We start from the raw sequence: 22482 nt of genomic DNA on the forward strand, positions 1-22482 counted from the left end.
TTTGTTTTGAAAACAGAAAAGGTTCAAAGTGAAATAAAAAAAATCTAGAATGTGAATATTTCGGCCAAGTTTTTTTACCCCAAAATGAGTCGATCGGGGGCAGAAATACGAGCAAGGTGTGTATTTAACAAAGCTTTAATTATGACAAAATCACAAATCGATAAAGATTTGAAAATCTCAAAAATTCCGATGTAACATGACCAAACTTGCATCCTTGTTGTTTACACTTCAAACTTTTCGGTATCCACATTGTTTTCCTGTGGTGTCACAGTGCTGTCTCCTAACTATCACCACCATTTAATGTAAGAAACTTTACATTTAATTTTACATGCTTCAATTTTAGTAAATATGCTTTAAACAGATTAAATGTTTGAATGGATCATTTTGAAAAGCCATAAATTAATTTCCCTTCTTGAAAGTTAGTTAAAATAGTTTAACTGAATGTTCTCCAGAATATGTGCTAAAGGGGTATAAATGTGTTCACACTTTTGGTTTTTAGCTGAATCTTGCCTTCGAATGACCTTAGATCTACTCCGAATCACATTTTGACGTCAAGCAACAATTACTTTTAAATTATGATGTCAAAGTTTACGGGAACCTGTGTGATTATACGTAATGGCGGACAAATTTGCATACAAGTGTAAATACGTCTATTCCTTTAGCTCAGTTTATAGAGGGGTGGCTAGGTAGGAGTCTTTGTTTTGGAAATCAGGGTAACATTTTCAGAGGCGGACTTAGGGGCGGGGGGACGGGCCCCCATTTTGAGAAAAAATGGGAGAGATTTGTTTGCGTCAAAAGTATGTCCTTTTGCGCCACAACTTTTTTTCTCCAATGCTACGTTTGCGCCACCTATTTTTAAATTACATGATATCATTTGCACCAAAAATAAAACATACGATTGCGCCAATAAGATTAAGAAAAAAAATGACTTCCCTCCTCCTTTATTTGAACTTGGAACTGGCAGTTTACACGGCAAATGTTTCCTTTTCTGAAAGATACTTTCTTCTTACTGCTACTGCATGGATACTTCCCAATTTAATGTATGCAGTAGCTTGTAACTTAACATTATTGTCCAAAAAGAAAAACATTGAAGGATGAAATGCATAAAAGAGTTAATAATAATTCCTGTGGAATGCTTCTGCTCCATTACTGCTACATCTTGCGGTAGATAGAGTTTCAGCCAATACGGATGGAGGGAACAAAGCACTGTCATCAACATACATGTATGTGGCTAAAACATAATCAGCAAAAGCTTCTATTTTCTTCTTTTTGGCATATTTTGTATTAAATATTCAGCAAATCAATAAGTTTTCTTCTCTTTCTGTACATGGACTGTATAATGCATTTCAAGTCATTTCTCTCCAGATGGTCATCTTCAGGATGAAATATCTCTAAACATATGATACTTTTTCAGCCAAAAATAAGAATAACTATTAATCATTAATATTTATAATAGATACAAATGTATATGTTAAGGTAAATTGGCGCAAATGAGTTCCTAATATTGGCGCAATTGATACATTTTGAAAACAAAATTTGGCACCAATGATACCCCTGAAAAACAGTAATTGGAGCAAAAGGACTGCTGCCAAAAAAATTTGGTTGCTTGTTTAGGGAATCACTGAAGCGTGACAAAATCGGGCCCCCTCTTAGGCAGCCAGTGGGCCCCCACTTGTGAAAATTTCTAGATCCGGCACTGATTTTTTATTTTTGTATTGTCAGAGTTCCCATTCAAGTATACATGTTACATGTAGATGGGATATCAAAGAAAAATGATAAAATGCTGCTATATAAAATTGACTTCATCTCTTAACTGCAACTTTATAGGGTGACATGATTCACTGAACTTATATCTAGACCTGTGTCTATAGGTCCTGAAGACTAGTCTAAACTGAAACATGTCCACAAATAAAAGTTGCAGTTTACTTATTTTAATTTATAAAAGATTATAAACAATATTGAATGTTTTTTAGGCATTTTAAGAAGAAAAGAATGCCTATATATAGCTAGTATTTTAATTAAAGAAACTGGTAAAAGTGTTTTCTGTTCACCTTTTTCCCATGATACATGTATTTATTTAGACATGGTACATTGTAGATAAATGTTCATCATGCTCGTTGTCACAATATTCATAATATTGTTGCAAAATATTTTAGAAAAGAATATTAATTTACTACCCCTTATAATGGATTATGTTGGTAGGTGCAATGTGCCACATCAATACACCTGATGTTACAGGTTTTTTTCATCTACTTCCTTCATTCCTTATACAACTTAATATTTATTCCACTACATGTTCAAAAATGTAGCTATTGATTAAGAGAAAAAAAAAGACGACGTGGGGCTAATGTCAACAAAACAACATGTACACCTTAACATATGTTCATGTACAACACTTAAAGAAATTAAATTCATTCATTTTCAACATGCAATATTTTAACAATACATGCAAAAAGTTGTCCATAGATTAATTGTACATGTCTGTCAAGCTCTGAATCTTTGAAGCTTTGAAATTGTTAAAAAAAATAATTCAATAGTCATGATAGTGAGGTTACTAAATGATAAAAATACATTATTGTACTCCTCTGACTTGTATAGGAGTATTAAGGCCATGTAGTGACAATTTAACCTAACCCAATTCATTTTTGTCATGGACAAACTAAAGGTGAATATAAGAAAGAAGATGTGGTATGATTGCCAATGAGACAACTATCCACAAAAGACCAAAATGACACAAACATTAACAACTAAAGGTCACCGTACAGCCTTCAACAATGAGCAAAGCTCATATATCATGTATATAGTGAACCTATAGTAGTCATCTCTTTCATCTGGATTCAAATTTAAAAAGTACCAGTAGTTTAATTCCCCCCAAAATTATTCAGTGGTTTTCTAGTGGATATTATCAGCAATTATTTGAAGGTTGTCTCAATAATTTTGTTTTTCAAAAATATTGCAGATGTTCCTCATGTACCTGCTATCTATTAGTCTAGATTGGTTAATTTTTAATGCTTATTCAATGCCTAGTGTCACTTCCTGGATAAGTTTTACTTCCTGGATAAGTTTTACTCATCCTGGATAAGTTTTACTCAGTATTTTGAGTTCATTTCCAGTACTATACAGATACAGAAATATTTTATGAATATTCTGGAGCAGAATAAACTTAAAATATAGGTATATATTTTGCAATTTGGGTTGTCTACGATTAAGCCGTTGAAGGATAAAAAATTAGCTACAGAATGCCAGGGCACTCAGCCACTAAATAAGGTATGCTAAATACAGCGTCAACTTTTTTGTCTACCTATAGGCCTCTACAGACATTTTGCAAGGGTTCCCTTTAATTTTATGTAAAGCAACTACAATGTAAGAAAGGAGACACTCTTTATTATACATTAGTCATTAGTTACATTAGGCAAAGTTATTGTCCTCTTTCTGATCAGACATGTATTTACACATTCAGTCTAGCAATACCTGTCTTTTAGCATTGGTTTCACCTGTAGGTTGGAATAAGAAATTTATAATAGATATATATAAAAAGATGTGATTTGAGGGCCAATGAGACAACTCTCCATCCAAATCACAATTTATAAAATTAAACGATTATAGGTCAGAGTACATCTTCAACACAGCCTTGGCTCACACCCAATAGCAAGCTATAAAGGGCCCAAAAAATTACCAGGGTAAAACCATTCAAACGTAGGTCTTATCTATCTATATTATTAAACACTGATGAACCACATAAACAAAAGACAACTACTGAACATCAGATTTCTGACTTAGGACAGGTGCAAACATTTGCAGGGGGATTAAACATTCTAATGGTACCAAACCTTCTCCATTATCTTAAACAATAGTGTAACATCACAGCATACATGTACATTGGAATTGGAATGGCTTACATGTAACTCAATCAAAAATTGTAGTAAACATTAGTTAACCAACGGGCTTGGGATTATGCTGACATTATCTGATATTGTCTTTTAAATACATGTACAATGCATAATACAACAGTAGCTTTGTTGACACAATTAATAGAACTTTTTTATATGGTTAATCTTGTTTATTGTTTATTTTGAAAACAGGAAGCAAAGGTAAAAGTCAGCATGCCATTAGATAACCACTTATGTACATGCCTGACTAATTTTGTTCAATTGACTTCTAATCCTTTTTGCATACTACATTGTACATGAATCATGATGTGATAAATTAATGGAAGGATAATATGATTTGAAAGGAAATTATAATAAAAATGAACTCTTTCTTCGTAAAATATTTCATAATATATTTTTACATGTATTTAACTAAGAATTGTGATAAATATAATTATTTCATCAAATGTTCTGTTTGGAAATTTTGTATGTTTAGTCAATTGTCAGAAAACAGAATTTAAAGAAAAAAGATGAATATGTTTGGAGCAAATAATATTTTCTGAATTAGCTTCTCAGAATATTCATATACAATTGAAATATTTTTTTTATTTAGATTGTAAACATGGTAAAAAAAATTCATGTAGACTGTTTTCACATTGGACTCCTTCCATTTCTAAGCAGCTTACACATGACCATGTGCTAATAGATTTACATATGTATAGTGTATGCAACAGAAATTATAATACAGCTGCATGCAAATTTTCTACATGTATTATATAATGTACCATTACTAGTAAACCCCACTCCCATATTATGTTATGATCACAGACATCACCCTTTAGTCATGATACTAGTTGAATAGACATTCATAGTTGCTTCCTGCGTCTGTTGTGAGTATAAGATAAAATTTTCTTATGTTCTTGAAACTTTTGAAATAATTAAGCAAATCTTATCAAAATTATGAAATGGGCTTTAATAAACTTCTAATATTAATACAATGTATATATATACATGATATATGTAAATAATTATACATACATGTATGTATCAAGTTCTGCCCTTGTCAGAAGGAGAAATCATTATAATTCATATAAAGTATTGTACAATTGCATGTACAATGTACAACCTTAATATACATCATGTTCATGGTATAATACTATTGAATGTAATTCATAAAATTTTTTTTTTTTAGCTAAAGTATCTTACATGTCTTATGAAGGATCTATTAGAACCTGGAATAATTATGACCCAACTAAATATTGTTAGCCCTGCATGGCTAAAGATCAGGTTTCTTTCACTGATATTTCAGTTGGAATTGATAAACCTCCTTTGCTAGGCATGCATGGCTATCCCAAATTCATGTATTTGGTTTTCATGTTATATTTGTTATTCTCGTGGTGTTTTGTCTGATGATTGGTCAGTTTCTGTGTATGTTGCGTTTCGGTGTTGTGTCGTTGTTCTCCTCTTATATTTAATGCGTTTCGCTCGGTTTTGGTTTGTTACCCCGATTTTGTTTTTTGTCCATGGATTTATGAGTTTTGAACAGCGGTATACTACTATTGCCTTTATTTTTAACCCTACTTTTTAGGGTTAGTTTCAACATACAAATGTACATTTCTAGTCAATTTTCCGTAATTAAAAATATTCCAGATTCATAAAAGCAATTCTAGTGTTTCTGATTAAATGTATAGCAAAAGCTTAAGTGATTAAATAATAAAACCTGCCAAAATGTTAAAAATTACAAGTTACATAACAAAAATATAATAAAAATTTTGCCGTTGCGATATAGGCCACAACCACAAAGTCTTCAGAATGTCAGAATGAGGTATGATGCATGTTGGTTTGTTGGAAGCTTCATATATATCTATTATATGTTTTATTGATGTACCAACAGAGGTGGAAAATATTATTTATCTTATAAGAATGTGAATTGCATTGAAAATTATTCCAGTAACATTACTTATTTTCTCAATCAGACTAGTATTTTGAAAACTACTATTTTACTAACAATTCTGCAGACCATATGACCAGTACTTGCATATGTATGTATGTTTTTGAATAGCATTACTGTGAAAAATGCCAAACAATTTGATGATATTGGAATTGATCAGATTGATTGATGTTAAAGGCCACTTTCTGAACCATTGGCTATTTTGTGTCATCAGTTTGTATTGGTGGAAGATGCCAGAGTACTGACGGGGTGGGGAGGGGGGCCACAACCTACGACAGAAAGAAAGTGCTTCATTAAAAAAAATCTTTTGATTTATTATATATGGCTACAAACATGACAATTATTTTCCACCTCAGGTACAATTACTGCTTTCTCGTTACCAATGCATTTTAATTCATCTTTCAAAGTAAAAATTTGGAATTTTAAGACTTTTTCTATCATTTTTTTATGAATGGTAAATATACAAATGTACTTATTTTCTTAAAAAAAAAGGATCATGTTAATCATTGCAGTCAACATGGTATGAATCAATAAATAATTTAACCTTTTTAACATATTTTTCATTTGAAATTTTGATTTTAAGAAACCATGATCTTCCGGATAATCATGGAAAATAGGTTTCAACACTTCTTTTTTTTATTTTAAGTAAAATTTAGTCTAAATAGGACTGCTTATTTTAATTAAGTTATTTTTCATTCTTTTATTCCTTTTTACTTTTGTATTTTTGTGCATGCATTTGATTAAACATATTATATAATTAAACGTATAGCCATGCAATAACTGTATAGAATCATTGTAGCTGCTTTTAGTTGAGAATAAATGTATGTAATTGTTGCTTTGGAATATTCATTTGTATCAGCTTACTTTTTAATTTCTCCTGCATGTCCCTAGTAGATTACTTTGTTTTAAATTTAAAAGAAAATATGTTTTGAAAAATTAGTTCATACTGTATAAACTTTACATGTTAAAAAAATATTTATTTTCAGTGATGTCTTAATTTTTCTGAGTTTGTTTACTGTAAATTAAGAAATTATAGTGATTATAAAATTTAAAAAAGAAGATGCGGTATGATTACCAATGAGACAACTGTTCACAAAAGACCAAAATGACACAGAAATTAACAACTATAGGTCACCCTACGGCCTTCAACAATGAAAAAAACCCATACCGCATAGTTAGCTATAAAAGGACTTAAAATGACAATGTAAATCATTTCAAATGAGAAAACTAATGGCCTTATTTATATTAAAAAAATGAACCAAAAATAAATATGTTACACATAAACGTATGGCAACCACTAAATTACAGAGGTTTTTATTGATGCTAATTATGCAATTGGGTGAGTTACCAACATTTGGTAAATCTCACATTCTGACATATGATATTTTGTTAAGCAGATATTCCTGAAATCACCCCAAAAAATATTCTAGCAATTTTTATCTAAATTTCGTTAAAAAAGCTAGAATGTAACATGATATAGTATTTTGAATTGATTGTTATAATTATAATGCATTAAAATCACAGTAATAAAATTTTAGAGGTCATCCCCTTTATTTTGTTTGTAATTTGAATGAAAAGAGATGTTCTGTTGGGCTTATGTCCATGTGACATGTACAGTTGTACTGATAGAAAACTACCAAAAGACTCCAAGAGTGCAACCTACGGTCTCTAACAATAGAAAACTACCAAAAGACTCCAAGAGTGCAACCTATGGTCTCTAACAATAGACAGGTGTTTTTGTAATATGTCAATCTCTAAATTTACCCCGGTCTTTAAAAATTATAAATTCATGTAAAGTCCTCTAGATTTCTATAAATTACTTCTAATATATTTTAATAACTATTAATGCATTTTTGGACACGTGTATGCTCAGAAAAAATATTTTAGCTAATTTACTTAATTGTATGTTCTTTTAGCAGTACCTTAAATTTTATAAAGCGGTTTGTATGAATTTTCACTTTTTATATTTTTTCATTCTTTTCAGATTAACCGTTCTGTGTACCTTTGCATGAAATTTGTTAATTAAATTTACATCTATTTTAATTTTATTTAGGGATTAAGGGTTTCTCTTTGTAAATAAAATTGCTGATAAAATAAATTTATGAATTTATAAAGTATCTTATAGATAGAAGCTATTTGTTATTCAAAGTCTGAAAGTCAGTAAATAAATTTTAATATTTCAGACTTTACTTAATCAAATTTGTGTTCATTTGTAAAAATTGCATTTCCAATTATTAAAGAATTTATATACATGGTATACATGTCAAACTTTATTTATGAAATATTTTAAGTGGAAAAAAATCTTTCAGAAGCAAGAAAAAAAAAGTATCAAAGAAATGTACTGTTATTTTCTATTTATGTGAAATATTGTCAAAATTTGGATGAAAACCAGTTAAGTTTTGAAAAGTCTCTGTAATAAAATTACATTATACAAAATATTGTATAAAATTGGTTAATGAATTGGGGAAGTTTTAAGTATGTAGAATATATTACATGTATTGCGTTTAAAATTGATTAAATTTCTAACTTTAGTAACAGTTGTGAAAATACAGTATTACTTATATCATAAGTACCAAGTCCAAAATATATTGTCAAATTACTTACCTGTGCTATTTTTATAAGGTTCAATGTTCAAGTTTATTCAAGTTAGTCTGTCCAATGTCAAGCAGCTTCAAATTCATACAGCAAGCTCCACAAAAATATAATACAAAGCAAATTTTGAAATCAAAATTTGAAACCAAAATACAAATTTAAATCAAAAACTTAATAATTTTCTCAAATTTTAAGAAAGTACTGTTAATTACAGTGAAATATGTGGATGTAAGAAGGCTTTGTTTCTGATTTTCCACAAAAAGATGTTAATTAATTCTTGAATAGAATGATTAGATTATTTGTGTACACCTACAATTGTATTTCAAGTTCAGCATCACTGAACATGAGATGTGACTTGGTACTGTAAAAATCAAAATGGGGAACAGCTTGATCAGTTCAATTACAATTGACCCAAGACATATGCTTTTGTGGTGTACTTATTAACAGTGTCGAAATTATGTTCTGCATACTAAATAGTGTTTTATTTATAGATACTCTTTGTTCTGAGATGAAAAAAAATAAAATTTACTCTCGAAACTTTCCATCTGAAGTTTTTTTTATATCTTATTCATGAATAGGTGAAAAGTTGTTTTAAAAGAATGGAAAAGTTTGATTTCACTGTTTATTATTGATTTGACAAAGAAAGATTGTAAAACATTTTGTACCTTTTAAGATACATTAATTTTCATATAAATGATTTACATACATACATATTTTATCTTGTAGCATTTCAGTTTTAATTTCAGAAAAAGAAAATTTCTACAAATCAAAATTCGAATTTATATCATTAATTTAATTGTTCTAGTGGTAGAATAAATATGAAATATTATTTCTGGCTTATAAGTCCATACAAATTGTAAAAGCTACATATAATTTGTGTGGCATTACATTTGAATTTTAGATATTTTTCATGTTACTTGGTAAATTTATTGAAATTAAGTTAGATGTTTGCCTTATTCAAATTAGTCATTATAGAATGTTTTCAAAAGCATAAGTTAAGTGTGTGACAATGGTGTCAATAATTTGTTAAAGTTTGTGATTATGTCAGAATTAGGATAACCACTATAAATGTTATATCATTGATATGTGAATTGAATTGAATTGAATCGAATGATCTTTATTCTCATAAACCAAATAAAAGTTACAGTGAAAACATTACAACAATATTTGGTATGCAGTTGTTTAACTTTGTTACAGTAAAAACATTACAACAATATTTGGTATGCAGTTGTTTAACTTTGTTACAGTAAAAACAGTACAACAATATTTGGTATGCAGCTGTTTAACTTTGTTACAGTAAAAACAGTACAATAATATTTGGTTTACAGTTGTTTAACTTTGTTACAGTAAAAACATTACAACAACATTTGGTATGCAGTTGTTTAATTTTGTTACAGTAAAACATTACAACAATATTTGGTATGCTGTTGTTTAACTTTTTTACAGTGAAACATTACAACTATAATTGGTATGCAGTTGTTTAACTTTTATATGGATCTGCCCCTCAATCATGTCGTATTGAAATAGTCTACATGTTACATTTATTCCAAAAAAAATGAATAAACTGCCTTCTGTTTATCTAACTTAATTGTGCATCAAATATTTTGCCATCATTACACGTGTAAAACATGTGGCATATAGAATACCAATAAGCAACCTTTTCTTCAGGTTCCACATGTCATTTAGCATAGTGAATAAAAGTATAAGTCGTTTCTTGAGATTGCATGTGTCATTTTGTTCCATGAATAAAAAAACTTTCGATATTTTCATCAGCTGAATATGTTTTATGCAAATTCCAATTCATATAAAAAGACACCATTTGTAATAAAAATTTACAAAGGCCAACAACCAAAATGAGTATCAATTCAATAAGTCAATTAAACACATGTATTAACTGACAACTAGGATATTTACCAAAACTAATTGTGCATAAAATAGTTTGCCGACAATACACGTGCAGAACACATGCCATTTAGAGTGGTGAATACCAATTAGTAATCTTTTCTTTAGGTTACACGTGTTATTTAGCAAAGTGAATATCAATGCTTAATTAAGTGCACATGTCATTTTGATTTATAAATATCAAATTTTAATGTATTCTTCAAGTGAAAAGATTTTATGCAAAACCCAATTCATATTGAAAAGACAAAATTTGTGCTGAAATTATTACAAATACGGAGTTACCTGATTTACAATTCTAATATTTAAAAATGAAAACCCCAAATTTTTAAATTGCCTATTTTTTGTTTCTGAATAATTTACATTAATTTTTTTTTTTTGTAAACTATCAGTTATATTTATATCTTTATTCTCATAAAGCCAATGCATTACATTGGTACAGAGATAACAAATACAACAATAAATATTTACAATATGTACAAAACAAGCGAGAGAGAAAAATTTACGAGGGCAGGAGTACAAACACTAGTATTTATATTTTTTATAAAAGAACAAAGCTTCTTCAGAACTGGTTTTCTTGTACTTGACATAAGTTCAGAGAATTTAACTGTATTTTGCCGTTTTGTAAAATATGCAGTTAAAAACTCTTTTCGTTTTTGATGGAAAAAATTGCTTTCAAATATAAAATGATATTCGTCACCTATTTGTGGATTGTTACATAGACTGCAAAAGCAGTTTTCTCTGATCACGTTTTGCCATCTTCCTGTTTCAATCGGCAACTTAGCATTAGTCGTTCTAAATCGACAAAAAAACAATAGCGTCTTTGAAGTCCAAAATATTAAAATATTCTTCAAATTCCAAGTTTTTCTTAAAAATTTTGTAGTTTATACCTTTTGGCGAATTTTGAATGAGGGAATTCCAGTTCTGAACATATTGATCTAGAAATCTCTGCTTTATAACAGTTGTTAACTATTCTTTATTAACAAAATTTTGTGACTCCCATATGTATGAGAAACCACAATCTTGAAATATAAAAGGGTAGATTGTAAATCCTATCAAGATATAGATACAAAGAAAGGGGATACATGGCCAAACTTGCCTGTTCTAGAATATTGACCAGTATCATAGTTAAATGATCTCTCTCTGATTGATAAGGATGTGAGGTTTAACATTTTTTTTAAATATTATAATCACATTTTCAGTTTCTGTTTTTACCTAAAATTAAATCTGTTATATATTCATTGTGTAGTGCAAATGTAGGAGCTCAAAATTAATCCATTATTTTGAACTGGACAAAGCTCATTACTAAAAAAAAGTCTGTCAAAAAGTGTGGTATCTGTTTTTTCTAATTTTATGGCTCCGTGCCTGATAATGGACATCATACCATTTATGGAGTTAATGACTTTCTACTTGTCATATCAAACACCATGGGTCGTCAAGTCAAGTCAATAGCTAAGGTTGAAAAGAAGGATTAATCCACAGATGTTGTTTATGCAGAGAGAGTTTCTGTAAACACAGTTGCATTTATGTTTTACATCTTATTTTAAATTGCATACATGTTGTTTCTGTTCATGGGGAATTAAACAAATATAGTAAGATTGATATTTATCATAATTGGTCGAAATTTGTCCTATTATGTAATTCAAATTACGTCTTTTTTTGCATTCTTCTATCATTTAGTAAATCATGGTTTTTTTGCAATGTAAAATCTTGATTAAATGATTTTTTTTTTCAATTGCAAATGTTTTTGTTTGTTTTGAAAATAAAAGTTTATTACAAACACGTCTATTTTGATACATTCTTAAAGAAGAGACATTTAAAATAATCAGCTTGTATTTGATGAACCATAATTTTGAATGAAAAGCTATTCATTATGTACTTTGATTTTTCAGTGAACAACAGTCCAAAATGATTCAGGACCGAGTTAGCTTTGTGGAAAAACATTTTGGACATTTGTGTGACACAATGTCATCAATAACTAGAAAGTGTGCCAGACTAAGGGATAAAGGTAATTATATAATGGTAACAATTATATAATGGTAACAAGCTAACCTCTATATACCTACTAACTTACTTGGGGGTATATAATGGTAACAACCTTACCTCTATATACCTACTTACTTAGTTGGGGGGGGGGGGGGGGGGGGGTATATAGTGGTAACAACCTAACCTCCATATACCTACTAACTTAGTTAGGGGTATATAGGAATCAGCCTTTCTCTAGCTGTAAAAACCAACTTCTGTATCTGTTGTTAGCCAGATTCAATTGAACTTTTATTGATCATTAAATGCAAACATCTCCGGGTGCAGGATTTTTCTCATCTTTTCCAAAGACCCATTGGTGGCCTTGGAAAGTTTTCGGCTTTTTGGTCAGGTTGTTGTCTCTTAGAAACATTTCCTATTTCCATTCTCAATTTTTTAAGAATCATGTGTAGTATTTTCTTTCTGTTTAGTGTATCCAGAGTTATTCATCTTTACACTTAGAATTTTTGGAACTAACCTTGTCTTCAAAATCCTTATACATGGTTTATCTTAGCTGCTGATAAAAAGAAATATTGACCTTGTCCAACAGTTGTCTTATTTAGCCTTTGTTTGATTCACTTTTAAGCTTTGTAGGTTATAGATTGTTTTATGCAGACTATAAATCGGTATGTGCTGTTTAGTTTATCCAGAATCATTCTTATTTACCAGAGAAACATTGACTCTTTTCAGAACCGATTTTGTCATCACAACTCCCCCTTACATGTATATTGTATCTCTATCGATTAAATTAAAAACTGCAAAAGTGTATTCTTAGGTATTATTTTTTTAGGTTTAAAGAAAAGTTTAATACCTGTTAGTGGATCATAAATTCGAATTCATGGATTTTAGGTTCCTGTTGAAAAATTTGAGTAGTTATCAATAATTTGAAGGACAGCCACAAGAAGAAAAAATACTGCTTGAAGAAAATGTGCTTCATAATGTCAGCATGCAAAGAAATTTACTTTGTTAGTTACAAAAGTGAACTTACATCATAGTTTGTGTGAACACCTGACAATGCCTATTTTATATATTATTATCTACACCTAACCATGTGAATTATAACAGCACAGCTCATAGGACCACAGTCCAAAATTATAGAACCATTCTCCGAAAACTACAGAATTATTGTGCCAAAGGGCATGGAGAGAACACTGTCTGTCGAAGATTTGATATTTATTTGTTGCAGGGAAAGTAATACATGCATTAAAAGTAAAAATATATCCTGCAAATTTTTACATATGTATTAGTATCAATACTGTGATTAATTTACATGTTTATTCTGTATACAATTTTTTAAGGTGATGAGTTGGCCAAGAATTTAGTGGACTACACTGAGGCAGAGTCAATGAACCCCAGTATTGTCAGAAATATAAGTGAATTTGCTTCGAATATATCTACCATCCAGGATTATAGACAGGCAGAAGTAAGTGTACTATTGTCTTTATGATAATCTATAAGTGAAGGAGCATAGCATGAATTTAATACAATTTCCCAGCATGCATTTCTTTCTTTCATTTATTGTCATTGGCAGAATTTTTGAAAAACTGTCTATTTTCCAATGTTGTTTGGAATGTAAGAATAACATTGTGATGTAAGTATTGGTGATTATTTCACAGAAGTATTTATGCATGTAGTGGTCAGTTGAGGACACTTTAAACAGGGATGTTTGTTCTTGAAAATTAAATATTTAATTTTCATTTACGGCTATAGCAATACATGTACATGTAATATAATTTCTTATCTTGAAATACATAGTAAGACTGAATGAACTAGGGGATTTGAAGGAAAAAAATTGTTCATAAGCAAGTATTGGTTAATAGGGAAATAGCTGCTTTCATATTATTGTGTTGGTAGTCCAAGGACTAAATCCAAATCCTACAAGTAATGCTGCTAAAAAAAAACTTATAAAGAAACGTTTTGCCAGAGTTCACAGATTTTATTTTTATTTCCAGGTTATGAGGTTAGACACAAAGGTTATACAGCCTTTAATGAATTATGGAATAAAATGTAAACAAACGAAAAATGACTTAAAATCTGCATTTGCTGCCCAGGATCGTGAACAATCTCAGAAGAAAAAATTAGAACAATTAAGACAGAAAAGTCCAGGAGACAGAAATAAACTATCTATTGCTGAAACTGACTTACAGAAGGCCAGTGTAGAAGCTTCAAGAATATCAAAAGCTCTACAAGAACAAATGGATAAATTTGAAATGGAAAAGTTACGAGATATAAAGGTTAGACATTTTGTAGATACAGAAATTTTTGTATGTTGTTTATAAAGTTTAGCTCAGCATAAGACTGAAGGAAACTGTACACAAGGCATGTACAAATTTTATGACAAATTTGCTCTTCATGTTATGTTAAAAAAGGATAAGATAATGGTATGAACTAACACATTGTGACGCACCATTTAATTTCAAATTTGAGCAGTGGCATGGATGTTTTGCTACAGCAATGCAATCTTATTTTTTAGTATTGGATTTTTTTTTAATCACACAGATAAGCAATACCCCTTTGTACAAAAAAGTGAGATATTCACCTCCGGTATATATGATATATATGCAAAACTGTATTTTAGATATGAAGTATAATCTGTCAAATCTTAAAAGAAGATTTGTTAATTTTTAATACACAAAATTTAAGAAAATGTTGATAAATGAAAAAAAAGTCTTCAAGAGAATGTGTGATATTTTTGGTTTTAATTATTGATTTAAAATGAAATTTCATATTTTTAGAAAATAATGATGGATTTTGTAAATATTGAGATGACATTTCATGCAAAGGCCTTAGAAGTATATTCACAGTGCTTTAATAATGTTGCTGCAATAGACATAGATGAAGATATTGAGGTATGTTGTGATGTAATACCAACAGTTAGCTCCCTTTTGATATGTTTGTCAGGGGAGATAATCCTAAATATTTCTGCAAATCAAATCAACCTTTTCACTGTTTGTAAAATATCTATAAAAAAAACAAGCAATTTAACCACACTTATGGAAAGTTCTTATTTGTTTAAAATAGAATCAAACCATCTTTTCCCCTATATTTCAGACTTTACAAATATATATGTACTTTAAATTTCAAATAACTTTTTGTTTGTCTATTCATTTCAAATACATACTGGTAAGCACATTTAAGTTGATTTTGATTATTTGAACTTGCAAGGAGAAGGTTTAGGAGAGGCAGTTTGTTATTAAAGTAATGAATACATGTATAGTGCTTATCAAATATTGTCCCTACTTGAGGGCAAAGGATACTGTACCAAGGACAGATAATAATGCAATAGAATTTAAAGTTGCTTTAGATAAGCATTCAATTTTTTTTTATCATCAAATCAGTTATGTGAATTTGAATGTATTTGCAATAGAAAATTAATATCTAAATTACCAAAGCACTCAAAATTTCTACTGGGGGGTAGGCAAATGCAGAGGGTTTACTTTTCAATCATCAATAAAGGAGTAGGGGCAATAAGGCCCTTATTTGGCCCAAAAATTACTGCAAATTTAAAAGTTATCATACATATTCTTAAACTACTGAAAACTTGACTAAGGATTAAGGTACTAAGAAAAACAAAACAAAGTTGACATCGAACAAGTAACCATGGCAACAAATCGTGACTTAATTTGCATATTTTGTTAAATTTCGTGATTTTCCTTGTTTTTTCATCAAATTTGAAGTAGATTTTAGATTGAAAAAGTATTTGCGCACTCAAGAAACAACTTAACATTTGGTGAGATTATGCCAATAGTTATAATAAAGCTTCTGTTAAATTATTTTGTTGTTTCTCGGCTGCGCACGATGTTTTCTCAACGGAAATTAAGTTAGAAAACTGCATAAATTCTGTATTTTCATCGTTTTTGTGAAAATAGTATAGAGTATGACGTATTTGTGACGTCATCAGATACAAATCTTAATGTTTTTCATTTATATTTCTTGACCCAATGCATTTCTAAACATTATGTGCCAATTTGAAATAGTTATCAAACATTTTATTTTCTTGGGCCAAAATTAGGCCTTAATGCCCCTACTCCTTTGAGTATGATAGTCATATTGCATTTTGATATAAGGGGGGGGGGGGGAAGCTGAACAACTATGTTGCAATACGAATACACTGAGATTAAACATGATATGTGTTTTTTTTTTTTAAATAATTGTGTAATATTTATTTGTGCTGAATTATTTTTTTTGCAGGAATTTAGAGACAAATTATTACCGCCTAACTCAGCAATCAGGATGAATTTAGTTAGATCTAATTCTTACAATTCTCTGAATTCTAATAATAATTCTGGTGGTGGAGTTACCCCTCCTATTGCTGGTACACCATCCACACAACCAAGAGGTCTCCAAAGGCAACAGTCAGCTCCTGTACAACAGCAGACGACACCAACAAAACCACATGTTCATGCATCACCTGCCAGTTTAAGGTCACCCTCAAGGTCACAGTCAGCACAACATGCATCCTCATCACACTCCACTCCGTCCAGAACGAATTCTCTACCAAATGCTCAACCTAAGAAACTGATTCCAGTTTCCAACGGTTTAAGAGGACAGGTAATTTGATTTTTTTGTGGTCTATATAATGAGGAAACTGGTACAGATAAAAAGAGTTAATACTGTAAACCAGCTTATTTTTGCAAGCAGAAAAATAACATGAAAATAAATTGTTGTGTTTATATAAAACTTTGATCAACCCTTATGAATACATCATAATCAGAAAAATTAGAAAATGGCAAATATAAAATGCAGTGAAGTCAACTAGAAAGACCTTCTTGCCAAAAAAAGCAGGTTTAAAGTAGTCATCTAGAGAAATGCACCTCACATATCTCTGGAATAATCCTAATAAAAAAAGCGACTGGTCAAAGGTAGGGGAAACTAAAAGCCCCCTTTAAAATAATTAAAAAAATTGGGTGAATTGAACCAGAAAGGATCGAAAGGTTAACTACCAAAATCATTAGAGTTATAAACAAGATACAACATAAATTCAGTAAACATTGTTACAAGGCTAAATGTTTGTCCCTACCCAAAATCCCCACGTTTCCCCTTGACATTCAATTTTTCCATCCATCATCCCGAACAACCTGTATTACTGGACCTACCTATTGTATTTATTGTTAATTTGTTCTTGTCCTCAATTTGAATGAAATACTTGCCATTGAACATGAAGCAACCATGAATCAATCAATCAATAAACATTTGAAGTCATAGTTTCTTAGATATAAATGTTAATGGATATTATCTGGTCTTTTATGACATACACTTTACTTTTCTATTCTATTTTAAGATTGAAGATGATGACGATGATGATGATGATGACGATGATGAGGATGAAGATGACGATGATGACGATGATGACGATGATGATGATTATGACGATGAAACAACAGAAGCTATAACAGAACGTTCAGAAAAACCTATACCTGGTGTACGACAAGTTCAACAATACAATCCTGATGCTAAAACGAGATTTGATTCTAAAAAATAATGAATGTTTTCAGAAACTATGTAATTCTGATAGGGATTTAGTTTTAACTATACTTATTTAGTTAATCAATGTTACAAATGAACCTTACATTAAAACAATTAGAGTGATTAAAAAAAGAATGTTTTGACTTTAGCCATCCTGTTTTCTGAGGAATTTAGAATCAAGTTATGACAAAATGATATAATTTCATATTTTGATAATAATTACCTATGATGGGTTTAAGGTACATGTACCAATACATTTGGGATAGATGAGTTTAAGGTACATGTACCAATACATTTGGGATATGATGCATTGAAATTGATGTCTTTTAGAGATTATTTTTTTAAGAGTCTAACCTATATATTTGTGATCTCTACTCACAATTCTTTTAGCAATGTTTGGTGTAGTTTATGATTATTTTTTGAAGTAATATTTCCATACTGATAAAGTAATATATGAGCAATATGTATGTATAAAGAAGAGCATTTTTATTCCTGGTAGATTTTTGGAAGGTCTTAAATGATCGAATAGTAAAATTGAACATTAGATCAACATCAAGCTGGCCATTAGCCTGGCCTTTATCAATAATATATGCTGCAGTAATAAATCAATGGCATGAACTGTTTGAAGTCTTACTACAATTCCTATCATTCATTGCAATATGACTGTTTTACTGCTGGCCCTCAAAATCTATCTGGCTTATGTTGAAATCCTCTACTACAATTACATAGTTTCTGAATTATTCTGTTGTAATGCTGTGTATTTACCTCACAATAGGACAGTATTAATTGTTGCCTTGTTGAATGTAAGTTATTTATAAATTGAGCATGATTGTCCTAGTTGATGTAAAATCTATTTTTATATGTAAAATCTTTCCAAATTCATACAGGAGACATTTTTTTTTATTCTTATGTTTTTTTCTTCAAATGGTTAATAAAGGGAAAATTCCCAATTACAAGTGCCTTCATTTCATATGAATGCAACCATAGAAATAAAGTTTTCACAATTTTTGTCATGTGTAAAAGAAGATATGATCTAGTGTTTTTTTATTTTGCCATTTATTCATTATCATTGTTTTATTTTAACAGTTTCACAGTAAATAAACAACACACATTCTACACACCATTTTTTTAGTTAGTGCATTTTACTACACATACTATTAGTTTTGATTTACTGCTAGATTTTCATGATATTAAAGTTGCATTTATAGAATATTTAATTTCTAAAAAATCATATTTTTGTATATTTTTTGTTACATTTTTAATATAACTACATGTAAGTAAGGAGAATTACTCTTAAAACTATCAAAACTGGTTATTATGCAATTTCATTGAGTGTTTTTTATGAATAAAATATTATTGAGTTTGGCTGTCTAATTTGAAGCAAAATGCCAACAAACAGATCTGTAATAAATAATTGATTATTTTCAATATGCAGTGTAAGCTGGGTGTAATTTTATGAATCCGTCCATATTGTGCCATTTATGTATGAAATATTTGTAGTTAGTTATTCCTATAAAGGTAATGACTTTTACTTAAGAAAACAAATAGGTTGTATGTAGCTTTTGCACCATTTCTTATTCTCGAAAACCCACTATGCAGTTGAAATCCAAAATTTCCACAAAGTTAGTTTTCTTCAACTCAATAGATAAATATACTCCAGAGTATAACTAAATATAAAATACTTTTTTAGATTTATTTAAGAGATTACATTCACATTTACTATGACCTATATATGAGTTGCAAAGAAATATAGATTTAGTTAAGTATGTATTTTTATCTAGTCGTCTAGTTTTTCTGCCAAATTGGGAAAGTATAGGCAAACATATTAAGCTTCAATGACACAGATAGAATTGTGCCTTCTTTGTCCATATCTTAAAGACCTATTGTGTATTCAACGAATCAATTATACTCACGTCTAAAGTAGTTTTGTCCATTGGTGGTCTTTGGCTGGTGTCTGCTCTTTGGTCGGGTTTTTTTTTTTTTTTTACACATTTCCCATTTCCCATTTTCAATTTTCTTGTGTAGTATAGCTCTGTTCAGCACTGTTTATCATCATTTGTGTAACATATTACACTTCAGACTTGAGTGACATTTGTTAAATTGGTACTAAGGTCAATTTCTGAGAAACATATTGTCATATATCAACCATATTTTATATCTTAGTCTTCTTATATGGTACAATTCTGTTCAGCTAAATTGAGATCACAGTTGACACCATTTTTCCCAAAGTTTTTCCTTTTTGAAGGGGCATTCCTACACATACTTGTCCTTTAGTTTTGATTGATAGTCCTCTCAAGAGGGGGCAGGACCTTTCTCGAGACGTCAAAATTGGGTGTTTTTAAGCTCGAGATTTTGGGATTGATCCTTTCAGGATGGGGGTTTTCTTTTATCAAATTTCAGGATGTCAGGATTTTTTTTTTAAATTCGGGACCTAGGGATTTCATGTTTTTAAGCCTGGGATTTTGTAATCAGGACCCCTTCAACCACCCTCTCTCAACAGCAGACATTTCATGTACCATGCACATGTCCATATTTTTATTATAATCTAGTTTCATGAAAAGTTTAATCAAAAGACACAAAAAACAGATCTTATGCATTTATATATATATCACATTAGCAAAAACTCTATTTGATATGATTCCTGGTATAAATCTTCAATTTTTTCCCCATTTGAGTTATGAAACATCTATTTTTATATGTTTTTATCAAGATCTGTTATTTATATAAAATGTTTTACACATAAAATTGCACAAAAATTGACAGCTTTTTTTTTTAAAAGTTCTGAAATCCATTTACCACTTTTCATGCATTGTATTCTTTTTTAGTTACAGTAAAACATAGTTCACTGAAACAAAAGAAAAGTAAGCAACTTGTAGTCTTCTTTTGAAATACATGTAGCTATATTATTTTGTGGTTCAAAGATGAAGTTATATAATAATCTATTAGCCTTATAGCAAAGCCCTTCCAATACCTAAGATAATACTTTAGCTGTAGCACATAAAGCAATTCGCTGCAAAACAAGCAAAAAAGGCAATTAGCAGAAATACTTGATTTCATTAGGAAATTGCCCCCTCTGAAGACCTAGTATATTTCTGAGGAAGAAAGATCTTTTTATTTTTTATCTAAATTACTTAACTTTAAAAAAATACACATTATAGTCAAAATATTATTTTATTTGTAAACACTATTTATTGTTTATCATTGATGATATTGTTATGGCTGTTTAAATGGTATGTGATTGGTTAACATATTAATTTGAGACATTTTGATCATAAGAATTGTCTCAAGACATTTGCGAGTTAATATGAAAATTAGATATAAGATCAAAGAAAAAATGAGAGAGATTTTCCTTTCGAGGGAATCTGTTCTTATGAAGATTTGAAAAGTTGTCATATGTGCTTAAAAAATATATATGTAATTGCATTGGTTATTTATATGTTATCGTTTGCATTTTAAAAATAAAATAATGAAACAAAAAATTGATTTGATTTTATGTATTGTAAAAAGTTTGACATGATTTTACCATTTAATGAAATACAATCAAAACCCTAGGTCAATGCCTTTGTAGCTATATATCCCAAGCCTCATCTGCCATTAAAAGTTCTAAACAATCAAAAAGACCGTACTTTGAACTATCATGATTTACTTTTACATTCATGACTTGGATGAAGGGTTTTCTCATTGGCACTCATTCCTCGTCTTATACATTTAAGGATAGTTGTAACTATAATCCTGTCCCCTTTCATTAATGTAACCTAATGAATAAGACTTGTTACTGGGTTTGAACTAACATGAGCAATATGACAGGTGCCACATGTGGAGCAGAATCTGCTTACTCTTCCTGAGCACCTGAGATCACCCCAAGTTTTTGTGAGGTTCAACTTCAATAATGACGATTTTGACTTTTACTGTTCAGGAGTTATGGTTCTTGAAAGATCGTAAAATGGCGTTTCCAGTCGTATCCGTGCATTTTCACATGAACTGTTCTAGCAAAGCTTCCCAAATTTTAATATGTTGTAACTGATGACTAAATGGAGGTCAAGGTCAATAATGACGATTTTGACTTTTACCGTTCAGGAGTTATGGTTCTTGAAAGATTGAAAAATGGTGTTTCCAGCCGTGTCCGTGCATTTTCTCATGAACCATTCAACCAAAGCTTTTCAAATTTTAATATGTTGTTACTGATGAAAAAATAGAGGTCAAGTTCAATAATGACGATTTTGACTTTTACCGTTCAGGAGTTATGGTTCTTGAAAAATCGTAAAATGGTGATTCCATTCACGTTGTTGCATTTACTCACGAACCATTCAATCTAAGCTTTTCAAATTTTAATATGTTGATACTGATGACAAAATGGAGGTCAAATTTGATATGGACGATTTTCACTTCCACTAATCATCAGTAATGGTTCTTGTGATATTGCCAGGACACAAGTAAATGTTAATAAATCCGGTTTGCTGTCGTTGTGACAGCCTCTTGTCTATGTTTTGTTTGTGTACTGTTGTTTTTCTGTTTGTCTTTTTCTTTTTTAAGCCATGTCATTGTCAGTTTATTTTATTTGAATTTCCCTCAAGTATCTTTTGTCTTAATGACAATCACACTACACTCTACTCCTTTCTATAAAGCTCAATAAGTTAAACATTCTTTATACCATTTGCATGCGTAAATCAGAGACATATATAC

The 22482-nt window shown here is 30.0% G+C and overlaps 1 protein-coding gene across 5 annotated transcripts; it reads left to right on the forward strand.

The window, feature by feature from the left end:
• The first annotated feature begins 5 nt into the window (after positions 1-5).
• Positions 6-21272, forward strand: LOC134720815 (CBY1-interacting BAR domain-containing protein 1-A-like). 5 transcript variants are annotated; one of them, XR_010107794.1, is made up of 10 exons: positions 14-116; positions 5659-5694; positions 7737-7760; positions 12204-12319; positions 13632-13756; positions 14286-14567; positions 15069-15182; positions 16525-16884; positions 17615-18038; positions 18077-21272. XR_010107794.1 is itself a non-coding variant. In XM_063583335.1 (9 exons), exons 1-9 carry the CDS (start codon positions 85-87, stop codon positions 17813-17815), a joined length of 1290 nt encoding a protein of 429 aa, XP_063439405.1. In that variant the 5' UTR covers positions 14-84; the 3' UTR covers positions 17816-21272. The 5 variants fall into 5 exon arrangements, 4 of the variants coding, with proteins under 4 accessions (XP_063439408.1, XP_063439405.1, XP_063439407.1 ...); XM_063583335.1 differs by having other exon boundaries at positions 17615-21272; XM_063583337.1 differs by lacking the exon at positions 7737-7760 and having other exon boundaries at positions 17615-21272.
• The last annotated feature ends 1210 nt before the right edge of the window (positions 21273-22482 follow it).

This window comes from Mytilus trossulus, chromosome 6, assembly GCF_036588685.1.
Source record: "Mytilus trossulus isolate FHL-02 chromosome 6, PNRI_Mtr1.1.1.hap1, whole genome shotgun sequence".
In the NCBI taxonomy this organism is placed as follows: domain Eukaryota; kingdom Metazoa; phylum Mollusca; class Bivalvia; order Mytilida; family Mytilidae; genus Mytilus; species Mytilus trossulus.